At 41.2% G+C, this 19,872-nt stretch overlaps 2 protein-coding genes across 5 annotated transcripts in view; one reads left to right on the top strand and one right to left on the bottom strand.

The window, feature by feature from the left end:
* Window positions 1–3,620, bottom strand: part of scube1 (signal peptide, CUB domain, EGF-like 1) — a 121,920-nt gene extending 118,300 nt beyond the window's left edge. For all 4 annotated transcript variants that reach the window (XM_032505297.1, XM_032505296.1, XM_032505295.1 and 1 more), the window contains exon 1: window positions 3,385–3,620. In XM_032505297.1, coding sequence (XP_032361188.1) covers window positions 3,385–3,472 — 88 coding nt within the window. In that variant the 5' untranslated portion in view covers window positions 3,473–3,620. The remainder of the gene's footprint in view (window positions 1–3,384) is intronic.
* Window positions 3,621–9,120: 5,500 nt separating this feature from the next.
* The window catches only part of samm50l (sorting and assembly machinery component 50 homolog, like), a 13,780-nt gene continuing 3,028 nt past the window's right edge, over window positions 9,121–19,872 (top strand). The window contains exons 1-11 of the mRNA XM_032505313.1: window positions 9,121–9,341; window positions 10,652–10,765; window positions 11,994–12,095; window positions 13,129–13,216; window positions 14,276–14,382; window positions 15,319–15,449; window positions 15,656–15,743; window positions 16,352–16,480; window positions 16,663–16,734; window positions 17,323–17,409; window positions 17,637–17,707. Coding sequence (XP_032361204.1) covers window positions 9,321–9,341; window positions 10,652–10,765; window positions 11,994–12,095; window positions 13,129–13,216; window positions 14,276–14,382; window positions 15,319–15,449; window positions 15,656–15,743; window positions 16,352–16,480; window positions 16,663–16,734; window positions 17,323–17,409; window positions 17,637–17,707 — 1,010 coding nt within the window. The 5' untranslated portion in view covers window positions 9,121–9,320. The remainder of the gene's footprint in view (window positions 9,342–10,651; window positions 10,766–11,993; window positions 12,096–13,128; window positions 13,217–14,275; window positions 14,383–15,318; window positions 15,450–15,655; window positions 15,744–16,351; window positions 16,481–16,662; window positions 16,735–17,322; window positions 17,410–17,636; window positions 17,708–19,872) is intronic.

Genomic DNA, 19,872 nt, shown 5'->3' on the forward strand with positions numbered 1-19,872 from the left:
GCAAAAATTCCTCTATGTAGAAAATCTTGGATAGAATACAATAGAATAGAATAGAAAGCCGTAGTTGTGATTACACACAAGTGTAGCACCTGTGCAATGAGATTGAAGCAACCCCTTTACAGTGTTGAAAATAAGAATATATAAGAGTATAAAATATAAAAATATAAAGTATAGGTAGTGCAGAGAAAAAAGAGAAGGAGGGGGGGAACTGCTGCACAGTCCTGAGTCCTGAGAGCAACTACATACATATATAAAACAGCTTTGTATACACATACTGCGAAAAGTAGTTAAGTATTAACAACAAATATATTAAATATTGCACTGTATGAAATTGCACAGAATTCCAGTGTCCTTTTAGGTATCATATAACAGTACTGCACAGTAGGAGGGAAGAAGAAAGTCCGGGGGCCGGGGGTGGGCTGTGGAGTGAAGTCAGTGCAGACATGTTGGATCCGTATCAGTGCCCGTACTGACCTTACAGCCCGAGTTTTTAGTGCCCCAGCAATGCCCGGCCCGGTGTTATCTTACATTAAAAACGATTCCAGTCATTCCAAAGTTCTTCATAGAGCTGTTTCCCAAAAAGCCAGCCCTCTGTCCAATGAAAGCTAGAATCATCAGCGTAACCTCTGTCCCATCTTCCACCTTTACGGTTCTATTAAGAGATCCCAGATCGCAGTTTGTTTTACTGTACAAGAAGTGTGTGTGCAGTTCAAATCCCAGAACACTGGGTGTCAACCAAAGCACTTGGTAGATAAAAGTGTCAAATCATAACAGTATTGATCTCAGGATATTTTATACATAGTTTAGGTCTAAACCACACTCTATAATTTACAGAGACCTACCAATTCCACCCAAAAGTAAGTCATTGACATTGCTTACATTTTGATTATGTAGTCTCCTAAATGCCAGCGTACTGGCATCCCAACCTACTCCCTATATTTATTTATATCAATCAAGTAATGTGTCTCTTTGGTTTGACAACAAAGATTTTTTTTTTTTAACAGGGAAATAATTTGTACAACTACACTCCAATAATTGCTTTCAAGACACACACATTAGCAGCGAATGGCATGGAAAATCTTACATTTCTTGTTTGTTTTACTCCTAGGACCACATGACATGTTTTTCCTTTTTTTTGCATACACTGACGTACATGAGTAGTTCCTGACCCAGGGTTATGGACCGCCCAAGGCGACACAAGAAGATTACTAGGATAAGAAAACCGAAGAGAAAACATTTAACCAACACAAATTTTTTGTTTGTCTTTTGTGAAGTAGTGGATAGTTTTACCCCTTTGTGTCAAATGAAAAGCAAAATAAAATCTCTTCTGACCTGGTTTAACCCACTGACATACAGTATGTGTCGTCCAACAAGTGGCTATGCCTGGAAGTGGGGTGAAAAGCCTTTCCTTAATTGGTGTTCAACCAAGCCCCTTGAAGCATACTGACCTCCTTGGTCTAATAAATGCCGCTGTTAAGTTGCATTGTGGGAAACTTAGTATCCAGCATTTTTGAAACTCCTACCAGGGGACTATAAGTCAAGATATGTCAGACTCTGCTGCTTTCATTTCAAGTCAACCACTATTTAAGTTTAGGGTCACACCACACCAGCACACAATGCCAATGTGCATACTAATTGCCTCATTCAGCTTTAATGTGACTGAATTTGCTTCTTTAAAAAAAACAATCCAATCCAGGGCATCCGTGCCAAAAGTGTCAGACAAGATATTAACTGTTTTTGTGTGACAGTGAGCAGGAGCCTTTGAGTCGAGGTCCAGCCCGGGACAACATGCTTTGAACATTTTCCTATTGATCAGGCTATTGATAAAGGAGCCAGTCACATCTGGGCCCAAATCCCATGGCCAACTCATTACATACACGCACACGTAAAGACACACAAACACACGCACAGAGGGAGGGGGGACCCGGAGACAAATAGAGATGTTTTTTCCTGTCATACATATATGTCTCAGCAGACCTTTGCGTCACTACAGAGCTCCTCTGCTCTTCCTCGGCTTCCATCTGAGTATAAATAGCCTATGTGTGTGTGTGTGTGTGTGTAAGTTAGGCAACCTGCTGGAAGCTGCCTGCCAGCGGTTCAGCTCCTGCTCTCTGGCTGGCCCTCCGCCCGGCTCAGCTGTGTAAAGGCAATAAATAAACGATAAAAAGGAATTTACAATAAATATTTTCCCCGTTAAAAAAAAAAAAGTCAGTGAGTGTTTTATTGGAGTCAAAGTGGAGAAGTTGAGAGAGAGAGAGAGAGAGAGAGCGAGAGAGAGAGAGAGAGAGATAGAGAGAAAGAGAGCAGCAACAAGTTCAAGTCATTTATGGGGTTTTTTTGATGGTGAAATGCTGCAAGAGGAGCCACAGTGTTTCACTTTGCATCCTCTTCGTTCCTGCAGTGCGCTGTATGAACCTGATTCTGACAAAGCCTCTCCCACTGGGTGGCTCACTGTCTCAATATTGACTCCTCACGCATTCACAGGGGTGGGAGGTTGAACAATTGGCTGCTGCTGCTGCTGCTGCTGCTGCCCGGTCGATATTGGGCCCCTGCTGCCTGCCTGCCTGCCTGCTTGCTCCTCCTGGGACATGGACGGCCCTCTTGCCACCACCATCCCCCTCCCCCCTCAACCCACACACACACACACACACACACACCCTGCACCTCCCTCCTCCTCCTGCCCTGGACAAGCCAAGACTCAACACGGAGACAAGATGCTCTGTAGCGGCTTAGCCGTCTCGGCTTGTGAAACCACCCCTCGGTGCAAACCATTTGTGCCATTTCCACACGGTGTAATAACCAAACCATCAACCCTTTCTCACTCCCAGTCCCAGCAAGTGAGTGCTTAACCCAGAGAGCAATCTGCGGTTTCCGACTGAAATTGACCTTTGCGCGCAGAAAAACACAAGTTCGAGTGAAGTCAGGGAGCCATGTGAAACCGACTGGAAATCCATGACAAATGCATATGAGGAAAAACTGTGACGGTGATGTAAAACTGACTTTAAAACCAAGACTATAAGATAAAGTGTTTTATTACAATTCCAACTAAAATTGAGCGCAACAACTTTCAACGTGTATTTTTGCCATTATGATGCCGTTGTAATTGAATAAAACGCCTCCAATCAGCTACGCTAGAATATTATTATTATTGTTATATAGGAACTTTGCGGTGCGACTGTGTTATTACGAGGCAGTGCTCATTTGCTTTATTATTAGGCTTATATTTCTTTTTAAATCTCAAGTGGTGTCATTAGAACATTAGTAGTAGTTTTTCACTCGTTTCCATCAGTTTCCCCGTTAAGCAGGTAAGACTGAAGCCTCCAAAAAAAAGAGCATTTCATGGTTGATAATACAGCAAGACAGAGAGGAAAGGGGAGCTCTTACCTGCGAGTCCGACATTCCCCATCACCCTGCAAGTATTTATGAGGAGGATAAACAAACAAACGTCCCGGGAAAAACAAGCGCTCCCCATGCTGACAGACGGTGTGAGGATTCAGCTGGGCTTTTCTGGGGGTTTGGACTGTGTGTGTGTGTGTGTGTGTGTGTGTGTGTGTGTGTGTGTGTGTGTGTAGTGTACGTGTGTGTGTGTGTGTGTGTGTGTCTCTGATACCAGAGGAGGAGGACCGCTTTTGGTGGACTGGCAGCGGCGGTGAGAGAGAGAGAGAGAGAGAGAGAGAGAGAGGAAGAGAGAGAGAGAGAGAGGGAGAGGCAATCCGAGCCCTTTGATTGGCTGTTGCGCCGGCAGAGAGGGGGGGGGGGGGCGAGAGATAATTTAATGTACATTCATTAGTTGTCTTCGTACAAACGTAGACAACTACACAACAATGCCATGAAAACAATATCAGACAATATTAAAAAAAACAACAACACTGTAACAAAATTAAATAAATTAAAGCAACACATCTTTAAAGATGATTTTTGAGTCTTTATAAGAGAAAAGAATTCAAGGTCTCACACATTATTTAATGCGTCCACCTCCTGCATCTTTGTATTCTATAAATCATAATCAAAACGTAAGCGCGCGCGACAGAGAGTGAGAGAGACCGATGGAGAGGATGGAGAGAGAGAGACAGACAAAGAGAGTGAAAGAGACAGAGTGAGAGAGACAGACAGAGAGAGGGAGACAGAGAGAGGATTGAGAAAGAGAGACAGAGAGAATGAGCGACAGAGATAGAGGATTCAAAGACAGAGACAGACAGAGAGAGAGAGACCGATAGAGAGGATGGAGAGAGAGAGACAGAGCGGAGAGAGACAGAGAGAGTGAGAGAGATACAGCGAGAGAGAGACAGAGAGAGGATTGAAAGAGAAAGCGACAGAGAGAGAGGATGAAGAGAGAGAGACAGATAGAGACAGAGATAGAGGATTAAGAAAGAGAGAGACAGACAGAGAGAGAGACAGACAGAGAAACAGACAGAGAGAGAGAGACCAATAGAGACAGATCAAAAGGATTGAGAGAGAGAAACAGACAGAGAGACAGACAGAGAGAAACAGACAGAGAGACAGACAGAGAGAGAGAGACAGATAGAGAGGATTAAGAGAGAGAGACAGACAGAGAGAGAGACAGATAGAGACAGATAGAGTGGATTGAGAGAGAAAGACAGCCAGAGAGACAGGCAGAGAGAGAGAGACAGATAGAGAGAGATAGATAGGATTGAGAGAGAGATAGACAGACAGAGAGAGAGACACAGAGAGAGACACAGAGAGAGAGTTTCAGTGTACCCTTTGAGGGACATGCATATAATTTGTTTAGCACTTACAATTATATCATAAGTATCCTGTTTACTTGTCTTATTATATCAGATGGATTTACTCCTTGTTGTTTATATGTATGTTTGTTCTTATGCTTTGCAACACAGATGGATTTTTTGTCATGCCAATAAAGCAAACAGAGAGAGAGAGAGAGACAGAGAGAGAGACAGAGAGAGAGAGGATGGAGAGAGAGAGAGAGACAGAGAGAGAGACACAGAGAGAGAGAGACAGAGAAAGAGAGAGAGAGAGAGAGAGAGAGAGAGAGAGGATGGAGAGAGAGAGAAGCCAAAATAGCTGGGAACCACCAATTTAAAAGACTGACTATATTATCCTCTTAAGATCTTCATGCATACTCTTGTTGTTTTAACTTATACTATTAATGAAATAATCAAAAGCCCCATTGTTGCCCTAAGGACACTTAAAAGTCCTGTGACCATTGTTTGGGAACCACAAAGGTAATTACTGTATAAGGGCAATAGAAGAAGCACCACCTCAATATCAAAGAGTCTAGGAAGGCTAACATTCTGAAACTTCTTTCTCTGACTCACTATTTGAATCATGATGAAGTTGTAAGGAAGGATTTTAAGAAATAAGAAATGCTGACACCTAGTGGTTTGACATCATGGCTCAAGAATGGATTACATCATTGTTAAAGCATTATGCACACCCTTAGGCTACGTTCAGACGGCAGGCAAAAGCGGCCCAAATCGGATTTGTAGATTTAGACCACTTTCATATGTGATCCTGAGTCAGACCAAGATCTGATTTTTTTTTCAATGTGGCCGCAGTGTGAACAACAACGGCGGATTTGATGCAACTTTTACATCAATCGACATCGACATTTGTTACAATTATGCGCCGACAGAAGTTAGCCCTAGACACCAAGGGGATAAAGCCAGCCTCAACAAAGTGTAGCTCCTATGGCGCCATTTTGATGCTATCAAGCCATCACCAGCCGTTAGCATCCCATTGACTCCCATTCATTTTGGCGCAACTTTGACAGCAAATAACTTTCCATCTGAAGCTTTCAGAGACTTTATTTCTCCTTTGTTTATTTCTAAAGCAACACGACAATGTATACAAGGCCTTGTTACCTTGTATCTCACGTTATGGCTCAGCAGCAGACGTTTTTGTAAAAATAGGCTAACGGTTGGGTCATAACAATAGCATAGAAGAGGAATTACCAAACAGTAGCCTACAGGAGAAGTTCACAGGCAGTTTTGACTTACATTAGCTAGTAGTAGTAGCAGTTTAATTAATGTTAACTAGCATGTTAGTTAGCAATAATTAGCCTGTGCCTTGTTAATGTTAACTAGCATGTTAGTTAGCAATAATTAGCCTGTGCCTATGTTACCTGTAACTAGCATGTTAGTTAGCAATAATTAGCCTGTGCCTATGTTAATGTTATAGCATACATGTTAGTTCATTAGCTAATTAGCCTTGCCTATGTAATGTTAACTAGCTGTTAGTTAGCAGTAATTAGCCGCTGCCTATGTAAATGTTAACTAGCAGTTTGTTAGCAGTAACTATCCTGTGACTATGTTTATGTTAACTAGCATGTTAGTTAGCAGTAACAGCCTGTGCCTATGTTTGTTAACTAGCATGTTAGTTGCAGTGATTAGCCTGGCTATGTATGTTAACTATGACATGTTAGTTAGCGTAATTAGCCTCTGCCTATGTAATGTTAACTAGCTGTTAGTTAGCAGTAATTAGCCTCTGCCTATGTAATGTTAACTAGCATGTTAGTTAGCAGTAACTCCCTGTGACTATGTTTAGTTAACTAGCCTGTTAAGTTAGCAGATTACCTGTGCCTATGTTATCTCCTAACATGTACCTACCTCTCAGTCTCTACTGATTTGGAATGATTGAGATTTCTCTTGGCACAGCTATCTCTGGAAAAGAGCTTCAAATAGACCTCACTGGTCACCGTTGAAATTAACAGGGTCACATTGGCCATTTCTTATACTGTCTATGCTAAACACAGACAGTAGCCTAAAACTAAAAAAACTTGACCTGAAACTTGACTTGATCTGTGAAGATATTCAAAATGCAGTCCCACCACTCCTGGCTATGTCTCTTCATCCACACAGGCCTCTGTAGTGAATTTGCAGAAGCCAAAATAGCCAGTTTGGCTCTATTTCTCTTCACTCTTCTGCTCAGCACCTGCTTGTTAATGTTACGACTGCCCTTACACACACATTTTGAAATAAAAAGCAAAAATACTTACTTCTTCCATAATTTCCCTAACATTAGTGCAACAGCGTGCTATGTCTGATGTCATTGTTAATTTAAGCATGCGGGTCAGTTTGAAACCGCACACGGAATCTGATGTAGGCCACATTTTAAAAGGTAATGTGAACAGCCAAACAACAAAATCTGAATTAAGCATTAAGACTTGTGATGTGAATGTAGCCTTAGATTACTAAATAAATGAAATGGTCACACACTAACTGACACACAGGCCTCGAACAGGCCAGGATTTTAGCAAAGAATACTGCTCGGTTTAGTGAGCTTGGGACAAAACAGGTTTGACGAATGTGTGTGTAGGGGGCACACCCAAATGGGCCAGATGTCAAGCAGGCTAATCCAGCTATGTCAAGGGTCACCGACCATTCATTCATTTAAAGGATTGAAAAACTGTCAAAATAAATATGGTGATTATCTTTGTTTTAAGCCTTTGGAAATGAGTCAACACTTAGCCTAACAACACATTTCCTTGTTGGTTGTTGAGCCAAGAATGGAAGGTAAAGGATCACAGTTTAGGTAACCAGTGAATAGGCCTATAGTGGTTTTATTAATGTTAGCCATTGTCTCTGCAAACCTAAAATATAGTCACAGAAGCACAACTGGATTTTTCTCAGACATAAAGATTGATGTCGCTGAGCGGTTGTTGTTATTTTTGATTTAATGTATCAATAGCCTACAGGTACATCTAGTTACAATTTCATGCACGCTATTTTTATTAGTTTCACAGACTAGTAGACCTCACAGACAGGGCCAATGCTGGCTGGGAACTCACCAGACATTTCCTGAGTCTATACTGAGGCGCAATTTATAATACAGAAGAGTATTAAGGGCCACATTTGAAATTATTTAGTTTTGACTTTAGCAGAAAGAACTTACAAACACCGCCATCTGCTGGAAGGGATCCTTCCACATTCTCCCGCCCCGCCCACTTCAATGCGTTTTCTAGTTTCTATCCAATCACAGAGAGAAGACAGAGTGATGCCTTTAAGAGCAATACATATTGAATAGGCTCGTCGAGATGAGCCAGGTCTGGCAGAATCGATCACCGGCGATCGGCGCCCGTTGCATGCCGGTTAGATTGTGTCCGACTGATCCCGACTTGCTCTGACGTCATGCACCCGGGGCAACGGAAATTCACGAGAGCAAGGCGGCCGCAGTTCTGAGACGCAGGCGGCGCAGTTGCTTTTCACCGACTGCAAGAGCCAGGCGGACCCAGGCGGACCCAGAGCATGTGGGAAACGCCGGCTTTCAGTGATTAACACCTGATTGGTTACAACATGATGACGTTTTATATAAACTTTTTACGTTTTTGAATCGGAGGATTTTAATTGCTATTTGTCTGATTTAAAGACTTATTCTGTCCAGAACACATGTTGTGTGACTGATAGTGTAAGTTTAGAAGTCAAGAAGATAATCCGTTCAGATCACGGATCATCTCCAGTCTGTTGTTCATTAAAACACAACAGGTCGATGTAGGCACTTTGCCAGCTATCTGTCATAACTAAAACAAATGGAGACTGGGTACCAGCTGGTATGATGATTATATTTTATTAAATCGGAATCGCACCACAGTGTTTCATCATTCTGTTCCAGCCTGAAGGAGTGGAATCGGCTGGAAACTGTCCGACTTTACCGCAGTTTTGTCACCGCCCCCCGCTGCTACCGACTGCTCTCGTCCACTTTACAGGCGAGGCGCAGTTATCTCGAACGAGCCTATGGTTAACTTAGTTAGTAGCTTTTCTCTCCGCTGTCTGCTGCAACTCATTTGCTACATTGTAACATCTAACATTAGGCCTATAATACCCAAATATTGCAACAATGTAGATGGGTTAAACTGTGGCCTCTGGGTTTGCTCCATAGACTGTAAATATATTAATATTACCGGTCTATGGTTTGCTCCTGCTCCCTGGTTTTAGGGCTGTGGAGCTACTTCACAGGAGCTTGTAGCTTTTTGCATCACTGCATACAATGTCATTAGTGAACTCATGTTGTCCACATATCCACACAAAGGCTACCTACTTTTTCATTCCTTCTGTTGACATTTAAAATAAAATAAATGTGAGCACCATACATTTTCTTTCCATGTGGGACCTTTGACACGGAAAACATAAAATAGCCTACATAACGTTGCTTAAATAGAAGACCTTTGTTGAGATTTACAATACGAGTACTTGAACACAGCACGAGCTCTCAGCAACTGTCATGGCGTCTCCCTTGAAGGGGGTTTGGTGCTGGAGAAAGTAACCGCTGTCATTTATCAATTTTGTCCTGTGTACGGAGCAGCTGACGCCGACTGAAGAGGCTTTTCGGAGCGGATAGTTACCATGGGGACTGTCCATGCTAAGGTAAACTCCATTTCTCCCTGACAGCTGGCATTTCTGTGGCTTTTTGACTATGACCTCCTCGCCCAGTCAGTGCTGAAGGCTGCAGACTCGCCAGCATTTGTACTCTATGTACTGTTCCACACAGTCGGACAAAGACGAGCAATAAAGACAACCGACGGCTGAACTTGAGTGTATGCCGGTGAACTGTGACTGGTGAAGCCATGTAACTTTTGCCTTTAGCTCATTTAAATGCCCGTAATGCGTACTGTATAACGTTAGCCAGGGCGCGATTTTCAAATGAAGACACAGTCATATCAGTTATGACAACTTGTTGTAACGTTTCTCATTGTGGTGACATTTAAGTGACATGTGGTGCTTTCAGACTGTTTTTTACAGAGAGGAACATCACAAGAAGCCATTTTTGTGTGTGTGTGTGTTATAAACTCAGAAAATAAGGTCACTTTTCTGCAACAGTCTTCCAGTTGATATATTTACCTCTATCACCACCTTTCAATAACCAAAGAATCCAGAAGATAGTCTCTATGGTCTCCTATCAGTAGTAGTATTTTATATCCATCTTATACACTAGTCTACTCTCCTGTCCACAACTCTCCACGTGCAGTGACTTTCACTGGCTGTGGGACATCAGAAACTCTGAAGTCCTCTTAAAGCCCCACCCATTGACTTTCCTGGCCTTTTTAAAGGTGCCATACGTACTAATTTTTGTTATGTCTTTGTATTGGACTGTGTTCACATTAAATATAAAAGTCTCACTTTACCTAACTTTATAATATAATTTGCTACAAAACCAAATGCAAACTCAGAAATGAACTTAGAGGTTGACTCAACTCCTCTGTTGACAAGGTAGGGTTTGTTCAATTTCAATTTTATTTATATAGCGCCAAATCACAACAAAAACAAACCTTGAGCAGAACCATGGCTCAGGGTGGGGGGGGGGGGGGGGGCATCTGCCGACCGGGTTGGGTGTTGAGAGAAAAGTGAAGACAGAGAGAGATAGACATGGAGAATCGTAGCAGAGGGTGTTGAGCAGGAACATGGAGGCAGCAGGTGACTTGCAACCACAGAGCCAGACTCCACAGTTCCAGATCCTGAAACAAGCTGCAGGAAGGGATAGGATAATGAGAGGAGAGGGGCGAGAGACCACAAGACTACGAGGGAGAGAGATACAAGACTACGGGAAAGGGAAGAAGTCCAGTTAGTAACATGCATTAAAGGGATGAGGATTTGTTCCCTGGGCTGTTCTGTTTTCCTTGCATTTGTACAGATTGTGCAGGCGGTGTCTTTTAACATAGTGCTTATCACTGCTGCAGAGTCTGGATCCTCTCCCAATGCATGGCCGCGACTTGGGCGTCAACCCTGATGACTTCATGGAGCCCCCAGAACCGGAGCAGGAGTCTAAGCAAGAGATCCTCGAAAACAAAGATGTGAGTAGTAGTAGTAGTAGTAGTAGTAGTAGCAGCAGCAGCAGCAGCAGCAGCAGCAGCATTAGCAGCAGTGCTAGTACTAATAGCAGTACCATAGTAGGTATTGTACAATATAAGTTTAAAAAAAAATAGTAGTTAGCAATTGTAGAACAATCTTTCTGGTGATGTGTAACAGTAATGTGATCTGGGTTCAATTCCCATTGCGAAACATGTATGTGTTAAACATGTATAACCTTAAAACATGATGTGTACAGTATAAATACTATCCATTTATTTTCATCCATTTGGCCCAGTTTGATATGCAACTCAATTGTATATAATATATCCAGTACAGGGTCCCTACTTGGTCTCTCTTTCAGCTAACATAGCACGATTGGGGGGGAAAATATGAATCATGAATTTTTTTGAGCTTAGAATTAATATACTTTAATTTGCTTCCACTTTGAAACCTGTTTTATACAGTCTATTTTAAAACTCACAGAACAGAAGACAGTGGTAGCGTTTGGGATGCAGTCGGCTAATAAAATTAAATGAGAATCCAAGTCATAGAAAAGAGAGAAAAAATCATTTAAAAATTAAATCTTGAACGGGTGAATTGAGATCACCATTTTAAAATGATTTATCGTGCAGGCCGATTTTCTTGAGCCGATACTGCTTTTGCTCCCTCAGTTTACTTCATAAAAATGTAAACCCTGCCACACTGGAGTTTTTTTTATGAAGTCTGCTCTGCCATTTGTTTAAAAATAATAACCAAAAACACAGATCAGAGTCACTTCTGCGATCATCCTCCATTCATATCACCCAAATGATGTGTGTAATCTGCATCATATGGATGGGTACACTGCATATGTTTAATTGTGCAAGGGTGAAAGGCTTTCATCAACATCTACAACACGGCCTTGGTCATGCATTGCTTGCTGATATATTATGAGACAGATATAATCAGGTCATACGATGCCAATACGCGTAAAAACCCAAATATTGGCCCGATATATCGTCCGGCTGATAAAATCAGTCTATCACTACTTTAAAATGTGTCTGAAAGGGGACTTTAAATGCATATAGAAGTATACATATAGTTGTACATGCATTTAAGTGCAAAAAAAAAACATATATAAAAACATAATTTTTACTTGATATCACAATGTAGGAAATCTTGCACTTGTCAGCTAAATACATTTTGAATGTGTTTGCAAGGGAAAATAATGGGAAAAATGTTTGGTTGCAGGTGGTGGTCCAACATGTTAACGTCCAGGGTCTTGGAAGAACTAAAGAGGATCTGCTCGGCTATGAAATATCGGAGGTTTTCCACGCCAAAAACCTCATTGATGTATGTATTCATGACTGTACTGCACTTTAATACGGGGGCTCTCAACTGGTCTCACCCTGCATTTCCCCATGGCCATTTAGTGGCGACCCACCTTTTATAGAATTCAAAACAAGCATATTTATTTTTCAAAAATAGCCTTTTATTTTTTTACACAAATACACATTTATATGTGCAAAGTGCATTTCAGAGCACATGTATGAGAAACTGAGGAGAATTATGCCAACTGCATGGACAAAAGTGACTAAATGAAATAAGGCCACACAATTAGATATTTAACTTCTATGCATGTCTCTGCATTCAGAGAATATTATTAAGGAACTGAGAAGGACCATGACTGAAATACTGCACTATTTAAAAAAAAAAAGAAAAGCCCACAAAACGAGATGTTTTCGCCTAACCTGCACCTTCAGCTCGTTGGCCCAATGGTTAGCGCTGCACAGCAAGAAGGTTCTGGGTTTGAATCCAAATTGTTCCGGGCCTTTCCGGGTGGAGTTTGTATGTTCTCCCCATGTGTCCGCCATCAGAAAACCTACATGGTTCTCCAGTCCGTGGAGACTGGCACTGCTCCCTTGAGGGATGGGTTGAATGCGGAGAATGAATTACGCTACATGTATGGTTATGTGACAATAAAGTACCATTACCTTTTTATTTCTGTAATAACGTATGAAAATCCATATTTTAAATACTTTGGGTCATATTTCGCCACCTTACCTCCAAACATCACCACAACCTTAAGGTGAACGGTAATCAAATGATGGTTAGACTAGACTGCTGCATGGCTGCGACGCATGTCCGTCAAAAGAAAGGACCAAAATCCGATGCGCATTCAACATTATCGCATCCGATTATTGACCAGCTGTCCGCAGCCCACCCAGAACGGGTTCGTGACCCACTTTTGGGCCAGGACCCACCAGTTGAGAATCACAGCTTCAAGGCATTGTCACACGCTGACTTGATCAGTTTTGGAGTTTCCTGAAGAGTCCAGTATATGAGGTTTCCCATGCTCCGAGCTGTGTTTCTGTCTTGGTTACAGGTGATGAAAAAGTCTCACATCGCCAGACAGAGGCTGCTCCGCCTGGGAATCTTCAAAGAGGTGGAAGTCCTTATCGATACGTCTGAAGGTAGCTCATCCACACTTTCTTTCCAAAAACAGAGCCACACCACTATAGAATCATTTTCTATTTACTCAACCTAAAATTAAAGAACGTTTTCCTAAATCTTGTCATTGCGAACGTAGTCTCAGGGTTTCCGTGGGTCTTAAAAAGTCTACGGTAGGCCTTACAAGTCTTAAATTCGCTCAAATATAGTGTTTTAGGTCTTAAATAATTTTAAACAAGTCCATGCAACTATACCTCCAATGCTCTTTTTTTTTTTTTGATTCTGTGGTGTTGTAGTTCTTTCTTTCGCTAGTCCAAGTATAATTTGGCTGTAAATTGACTGCAAATGAGAACAACATTCTACTTATATTGCAGCCAATAAGCTTTTGTGTTATTGGCGCGAGTCTGTACCACTAACATAAAACAGATTTTATTCTTCAGCTATTGTGAAGAAAAAAATGTTGGGCTTAGTTGTTATTGTGATAAAGGTGCCATGGCACATGTCTTGGCATTTCACTTCATGAGGTTTTTTTTAACATTACTATGAGTTCCCCCAGCCTGCTTGTGGCCCCCCAGTGGCTAGAAAAGGTGATGGTTGCTGTGCAGCCTGATGTCCATCACCTTCCGCTTTCTTTGTGTTGGCATACTAAACTTCGGTTAATTTGGGAAACGTCCTCCGAGCTAGAGCTGACAGCCAAATTATGTTTATCTTTTTTGTTGAGTAAAATTCTAATCACATTTTAAATCCAGAGCCAGGCTCCCTGCGTGCACGTGTTCCGCCAAAACAAGTCCCTTCCCAGGGCCATTCTGCAGCAACACCGTATCTGCGTCCGATGCTTAGCGCCGCCCAAGACGACAGTGATTGGTTTATAGAAATGCCAATAAACCAGAGCACATTTTTGTGTGGTGTAGCCAGACCCTCCTTTGCAGCGCTGTGGAGGAAGGTCCGGCAATGCGAGACCATTGTAAAACAGAACAAGTAATCAAAACATGTCTGTCATGCATTTGAGATGGGACTGCATGGTGTTTTCCTATTGGACAATGGCTGTGTAATGGTCCCTGATTGGTTCTCCCTACCCTCAGGTTCCGACGCCTTGCCCAACGGTCTGGATGTAACTTTTGAGGTGACGGAGGTAAAGAGGCTGACAGGAAGCTACAACACCATGGTTGGCAACAATGAAGGGAGCATGGTGAGAGACAACAACACTTGAATTCATATCAGTTGTATTTTGCTCTTTATTAGGGGCTGGGGATGAGACACATGGTGAATTGTTTACTGACATTAGGCATTTTCCAAACATAGGTATCGGCATTTATAATCGGCAATAATTGTTTTTTTTGTAACCTTCATTTATGACAAACATTCATATTGACAAACAAATGATTCTGATAAATGAAAAAAACGGGTAGTCAACCATGTTATGAGTGTTGGCGTTGCATAGTCTGTCCACCAGAGGACGTTCTACAGCGTCCCTCTTAGTGTTGGCGTTGCATAGTCTGTCCACCAGAGGACGCTCTACAACGTCCCTGTTAGTTTTGGCGTTGCATAGTCTGTCCACCAGAGGACGTTCTACAGCGTCCCTTTTAGTTGGCGTTGCATAGTCTGTCCACCAGAGGACGCTCTACAACGTCCCTCTTAGTGTTGGCGTTGCATAGTCTTTCCACCAGAGGACGCTCTACAGCGTCCCTGTTAGTTTTGGCGTTGCATAGTCTGTCCACCAGAGGACGTTCTACAGCGTCCCTCTTAGTGTTGGCGTTGCATAGTCTGTCCACCAGAGGACGCTCTACCCTGTAGGCAACGATTTCTTTTTTTGTTAATGTGTTTTTTATCAAAGGACTTTAATATATTTTGATCCTCTGTCCATCTGTTTTTGCATTAGTGAGAACTCATAAATAACAAATAACTAATGTTAGGGAAATCTTTTTTATATATATATATATATATATAGATATATACTGATGTATTGGAATGTCGGTATGTATCGGCCTTAAACACCCTTTATCGGTCGGCTCTAATTGTAAGAAGGTAATGACATCTGGACATGTGAAAGAAAAACCTCAGTACAAGCCCGAATGGACCCATACCTAAGTAGCTTTGTGCTAACAATATTTGTCCGGTCTTCCAGGTGCTGGGTCTGAAGTTGCCCAACATGTTCGGTCGAGCTGAGAAACTCACCTTCCAGTTCTCCTATGGGACCAAGGAGACGTCCTATGGCCTGTCCTTCTTCAAGCCCCAACCCGGACACTTTGAACGCAAGTATGTCAGTGAATGTTCTGAAATGTCTGTCGATGGTGTGTCCGAAAAATCTTAGACATGCTCGCTACATAAGAGGATTTGCAGTGCTTTTCAAGACAGCTGATTCTAAAAACTCTGGCTTGCCAGTGCTAGCTTGATTGCACCACCTAGGCACAGTTAGGAGTTGTTGTTTATTTTTCTAAAAGATTTGTTGTTTTCTGTTTCAGCCTCACACTCAACATGTACAAAGTCACCGGTCAGTTCCCATGGAGCTCCCTGAAAGAGACCGACAGAGGCATATCTGCAGAATTAAATGTAAGAGGCTGTCTCTTTTTTTGTCCACTATTCATTTTTGTAGTATTCTTTTTTTACATGCTTTGGCAACACAAATGTCTTAACACATGCTAGAGATGTTCCGATACCAGTATCTGTATCGCCTTCAATACTGCCTAAAACGCTGGTATTGGAGTTTATACACCAATTCGATACCACGTGATAAAGCCCTAAAGAAAATCTATGGTAAAGTAGTTTATCTTTTTCGTTATAACTGACTGTCAAACTGGATAATAAAAGAAAGTTCTGTGACTTTTATTGTTTGTGTTTGTTCGTGTTTAACAACAAAGATAGAAATCATATCACATCCACACAGGGATAGCAGTATACAGTTAAAACATTATTTATATATATATATATATATATAAATGAAAATATATGACACACTGATTGGAAAATCGTTATATAAATGGGCTTGGTGGCCATGCATCGTGAAAGAATTGAACCGGGACAAAAGCATATCGTTGCAGCCCTACACACAGCTGTTTAACCAGGCAGGACCGACGCATTATCTGCACGACAAAATTCAACCTGCTGAGTTCACTTAAACTTCTACAGCTGACATTCTCCATCCTCTTGTCCTCCTGCAGTTTCCTCTGGGGGTGACCAACCACACACTGAAGTGGGAGGGTGTATGGAGGGAGCTGGGCTGCCTGGCACGCAGTGCGTCCTTCGCCGTGCGAGAGGAGAGTGGACACTCACTGAAATCTGCCCTCTCGGTACAGCCTGAAGCCCTTTTTACGTAGCTCCTACCACACTCAAAATGTCAGATTTCTTGTTTTTGTTGTTGTTGCTTCACTACTTTTCTCTCCCAGATTTCCCTTTGGATAGATATCATTTTCTGGAACTGTTTATAAAGGCTATACAACCATTTTGTCCTCCTGTGTTTGTTTGTTTGCAGCACACTTTGTCAATCGATTCAAGGAATTCTGCCATTTTCCCCAGCAGGGGTGCCTTATTCCGCCTCAACCAGGTAAGTGTGCACACGCGTCCTCTATCCACCGTTACATATTCCTTATTCCAAATTAGTTTTCTTTACAGAAACACGTCTTGTTTTTTAACTTTTAATAGGAAAACTGTGGTGCAATCCCCCCTAATGCCTGTGTTTTGGATTATGTCAATGTATTGCAAGTAATATTGTTATTGCAACATTTTAATAAATGTCTATTTATTGCACGTAATATCGTTACTGCAACGTTATCGCATATTGGATTTTGTTTTTTTTCCTCATTGTGCAGCCCTTAATTGTATTTCGGGTATTGTTTTAAGATCAGAATATTTATTTGTACTGTAATTTCTATAAGATTGTTTTTATTTCTGCTGTATTCAGGGCGTCATTGTAAAAGATGGCCCTCCCGAATAAATAACGGTTAAAAAAATATTTTTGTCATTTAGAGTTAACTATATGCTAATTTCCCTTAGGAAGGAAACCCAGAATAACATCTCTGTCAGAAGAAACCTTACACTGTTGATGTGTTTAAACTAGGGATGTACCGATGCCGTGCACGTGTACTTGTAATCATAAAACGCCTCAAGGACATTTGATGTGTTTGTCCTGCAGGAACTGGCGGGCTACACAGGAGGAGACGCCAGCTTCTTGAAAGAGGATTTTGAGCTGCAGCTCAACAGGCGGCTCTTTTGGGACTCAGTAAGTCACTCCAGACCTGTTTCACATGACTGGGTTCTAAAAGATGCAATCAATCTTTCTGTTGGTTGCTTTTTTTCTTCTTTTTTTTCTTAGACAAAGTAGTTGCATTTAAGAACCACCAGTGGGCGATAGAGCAGCACTAAATAATTTGAAGATGAGCTCTGTTTCACTGAATACTTTTTGTGCGAGGTTTGTGTATAAAAATGCCACATGTTGCGTTCTCTTAGGTCCTGTCTGCTTCTCTGTGGGGTGGGATGCTTTGTCCAATCGGAGGACAGCTGTCCTGCATCGCTGACAGGTACGTCTGAATTATCCAAGAGCTGTCATCTGGCTCCAACACATCAGCCAGACTTCAACATTCCACTTCCACACATTCTGGCTCTTATAATGAAGGGATGTCTCTCAAAATACTGAACATCATTCAAAAAATGAAAACGTACAGTTTATTAGCTTCTTAAAGCGACAGTGCGTAGTTTCTGTCTCCCCCCGTGAGGAGTTTGAAATAATGACAACAAAACTGTGGGCGCATTGACACGGAACAAGCCTTCTGTGATTGCACTTCACCCGCCTACTCCACGCAGTTGCTAGTAGCCAAGCAGGATTAAAAAAAAAACACGATGGACTCTTCAGAAGAGGTTATTATTGTCACTCGAGTTTCTGAGCGGGAAAGTCATCAGACGCCACAATATTCTGAACATAGTCATACTGAGAAAACCAGAGAGAGTTGTGTGGAGCAGATAGTCTTAATTAGCTGTGTAGCAACTCATTTGGTAACGGCTGGAATGTAACAGATGTTCATTATTATAAAGAAGTTACGCACTAAAGCGTTAATGATGAGCAAGGTTATTTTTAAGAAGCTATACATTTACAGTGGTGCTCAAAAGTTTACATACACATGCTTAAGTTGACTAAAAAGAGGAATAAAAAAATCATGTTTTGGAAATTTATTTAAACCTAAATTAAAAAATGAGGTAAAATCCAACCTTAGGCACCAATTTTCTTTGTGAATGAATAACGTATTGTAATAATAAATGTTCTTATTTAAAATACAGGGGTCATAAGTATACATACCCCTATGTTAAATTCCCATAGAGGCAGGCAGATTTTTTTATTAAAGGCCAGTTATTTCCTGGATTCAGGATATTATGCATCCTGATAAAGTTCCCTTGGCCTTTAGAATTAAATAGCCCCACATCATCACATACCTTCACCATGCTTAGAGATAGGCATGGTTTTATTTCAGTTAGACTAATACTGGTTTGATTTGCATTGAGAGATGATTTTATAGAAAGTATCCCATGCCTATCTCTAAGGGTGTGACGAGATCTCGTTTTACGAGATCTCGCGAGATTAAAACATGACGAGATTTCTCGTCGAGGTGAAAAGTTGTCTCGTGAGGCGATGTGATTTCAGCGTGATGGAGCGTGAAATTACATTGAAGATCCCCCTGCCACTTTTAAATCCTTTGTGTGGCAACATTTTGGTTTTTTGTTGTTTGTTTGCACAGTTTTGAGAGAGCAGTACTTTGGTTATGATACACTTACTGTTTGCATTTTAAATGTTATTTTTGTTATTTACACATTCATTTTATTTATACTGTTTATTTTTTTTTTATGTTCGGTTTGTGGAAAGGAGTTATATTCTCGTGTGAAATTGTACAGGCAGAAGCCAGTTGGTAGAGTTTATACAAAACATTTTGCAGTGTTTGCACGTCCTTTGCAAAAAAGTTAAATAACATTCATCATTAATAGTTGATTTCAAAATGCACCTAAATTGTTTTGCATTTTGTGATTTTCAGTTGAATAAAAAAACTATTTTCCTTCATATATTCATCGAGGATTTCTTTAATTGTTTTTAAAAATCTCGCTCGTCTCGTTCTCGTGAACCCAATCTCGTGATGTGCTCGTCTCGTGGAGTAAGCGTCTCGACACCCCCTACCACTCTAAGCATGGTGAAGAGTATGTGAGGATGTGGGGCTATTTTAATTCTAAAGGCCAAGGGAACTTTATCAGGATGCATAATATCTGAATCCAGGAATAACTGGCCTTAATAATAAAATCTGCCTGCCTCTATGGGAATTTAACATAGGGGTATGTATACTTATGACCCCTGTATTTTAAATAAGAACATTTATTATTTACAATACGTTATTCATTCACAAGAAAATTGGTGTCCTTAAAGGTGGATTTTACCTCATTTTTTAATTTAGGTATTAAAATAAATTTCCAAAACATGATTTTTTTATTCCTCTTTTTAGTCAACTTAAGCATGTGTATGTAAACTTTTGAGCACCACTGTAACCTGACCCATTTGTATAGCTGGGCAATATATTGATATTATATCGATATCGTAATATGAGACTAGATATCGTCTTCTATTTTGGATATGGTAATATGGCGTAAGTGTTGTCTTTCCAGGTTTTATAGGCTCCATTACAGTAAAGTGATGTCATTTTCTGAACTT

Source organism: Etheostoma spectabile, chromosome 23 (assembly GCF_008692095.1).
Source record: "Etheostoma spectabile isolate EspeVRDwgs_2016 chromosome 23, UIUC_Espe_1.0, whole genome shotgun sequence".
In the NCBI taxonomy this organism is placed as follows: Eukaryota; Metazoa; Chordata; class Actinopteri; order Perciformes; family Percidae; genus Etheostoma; species Etheostoma spectabile.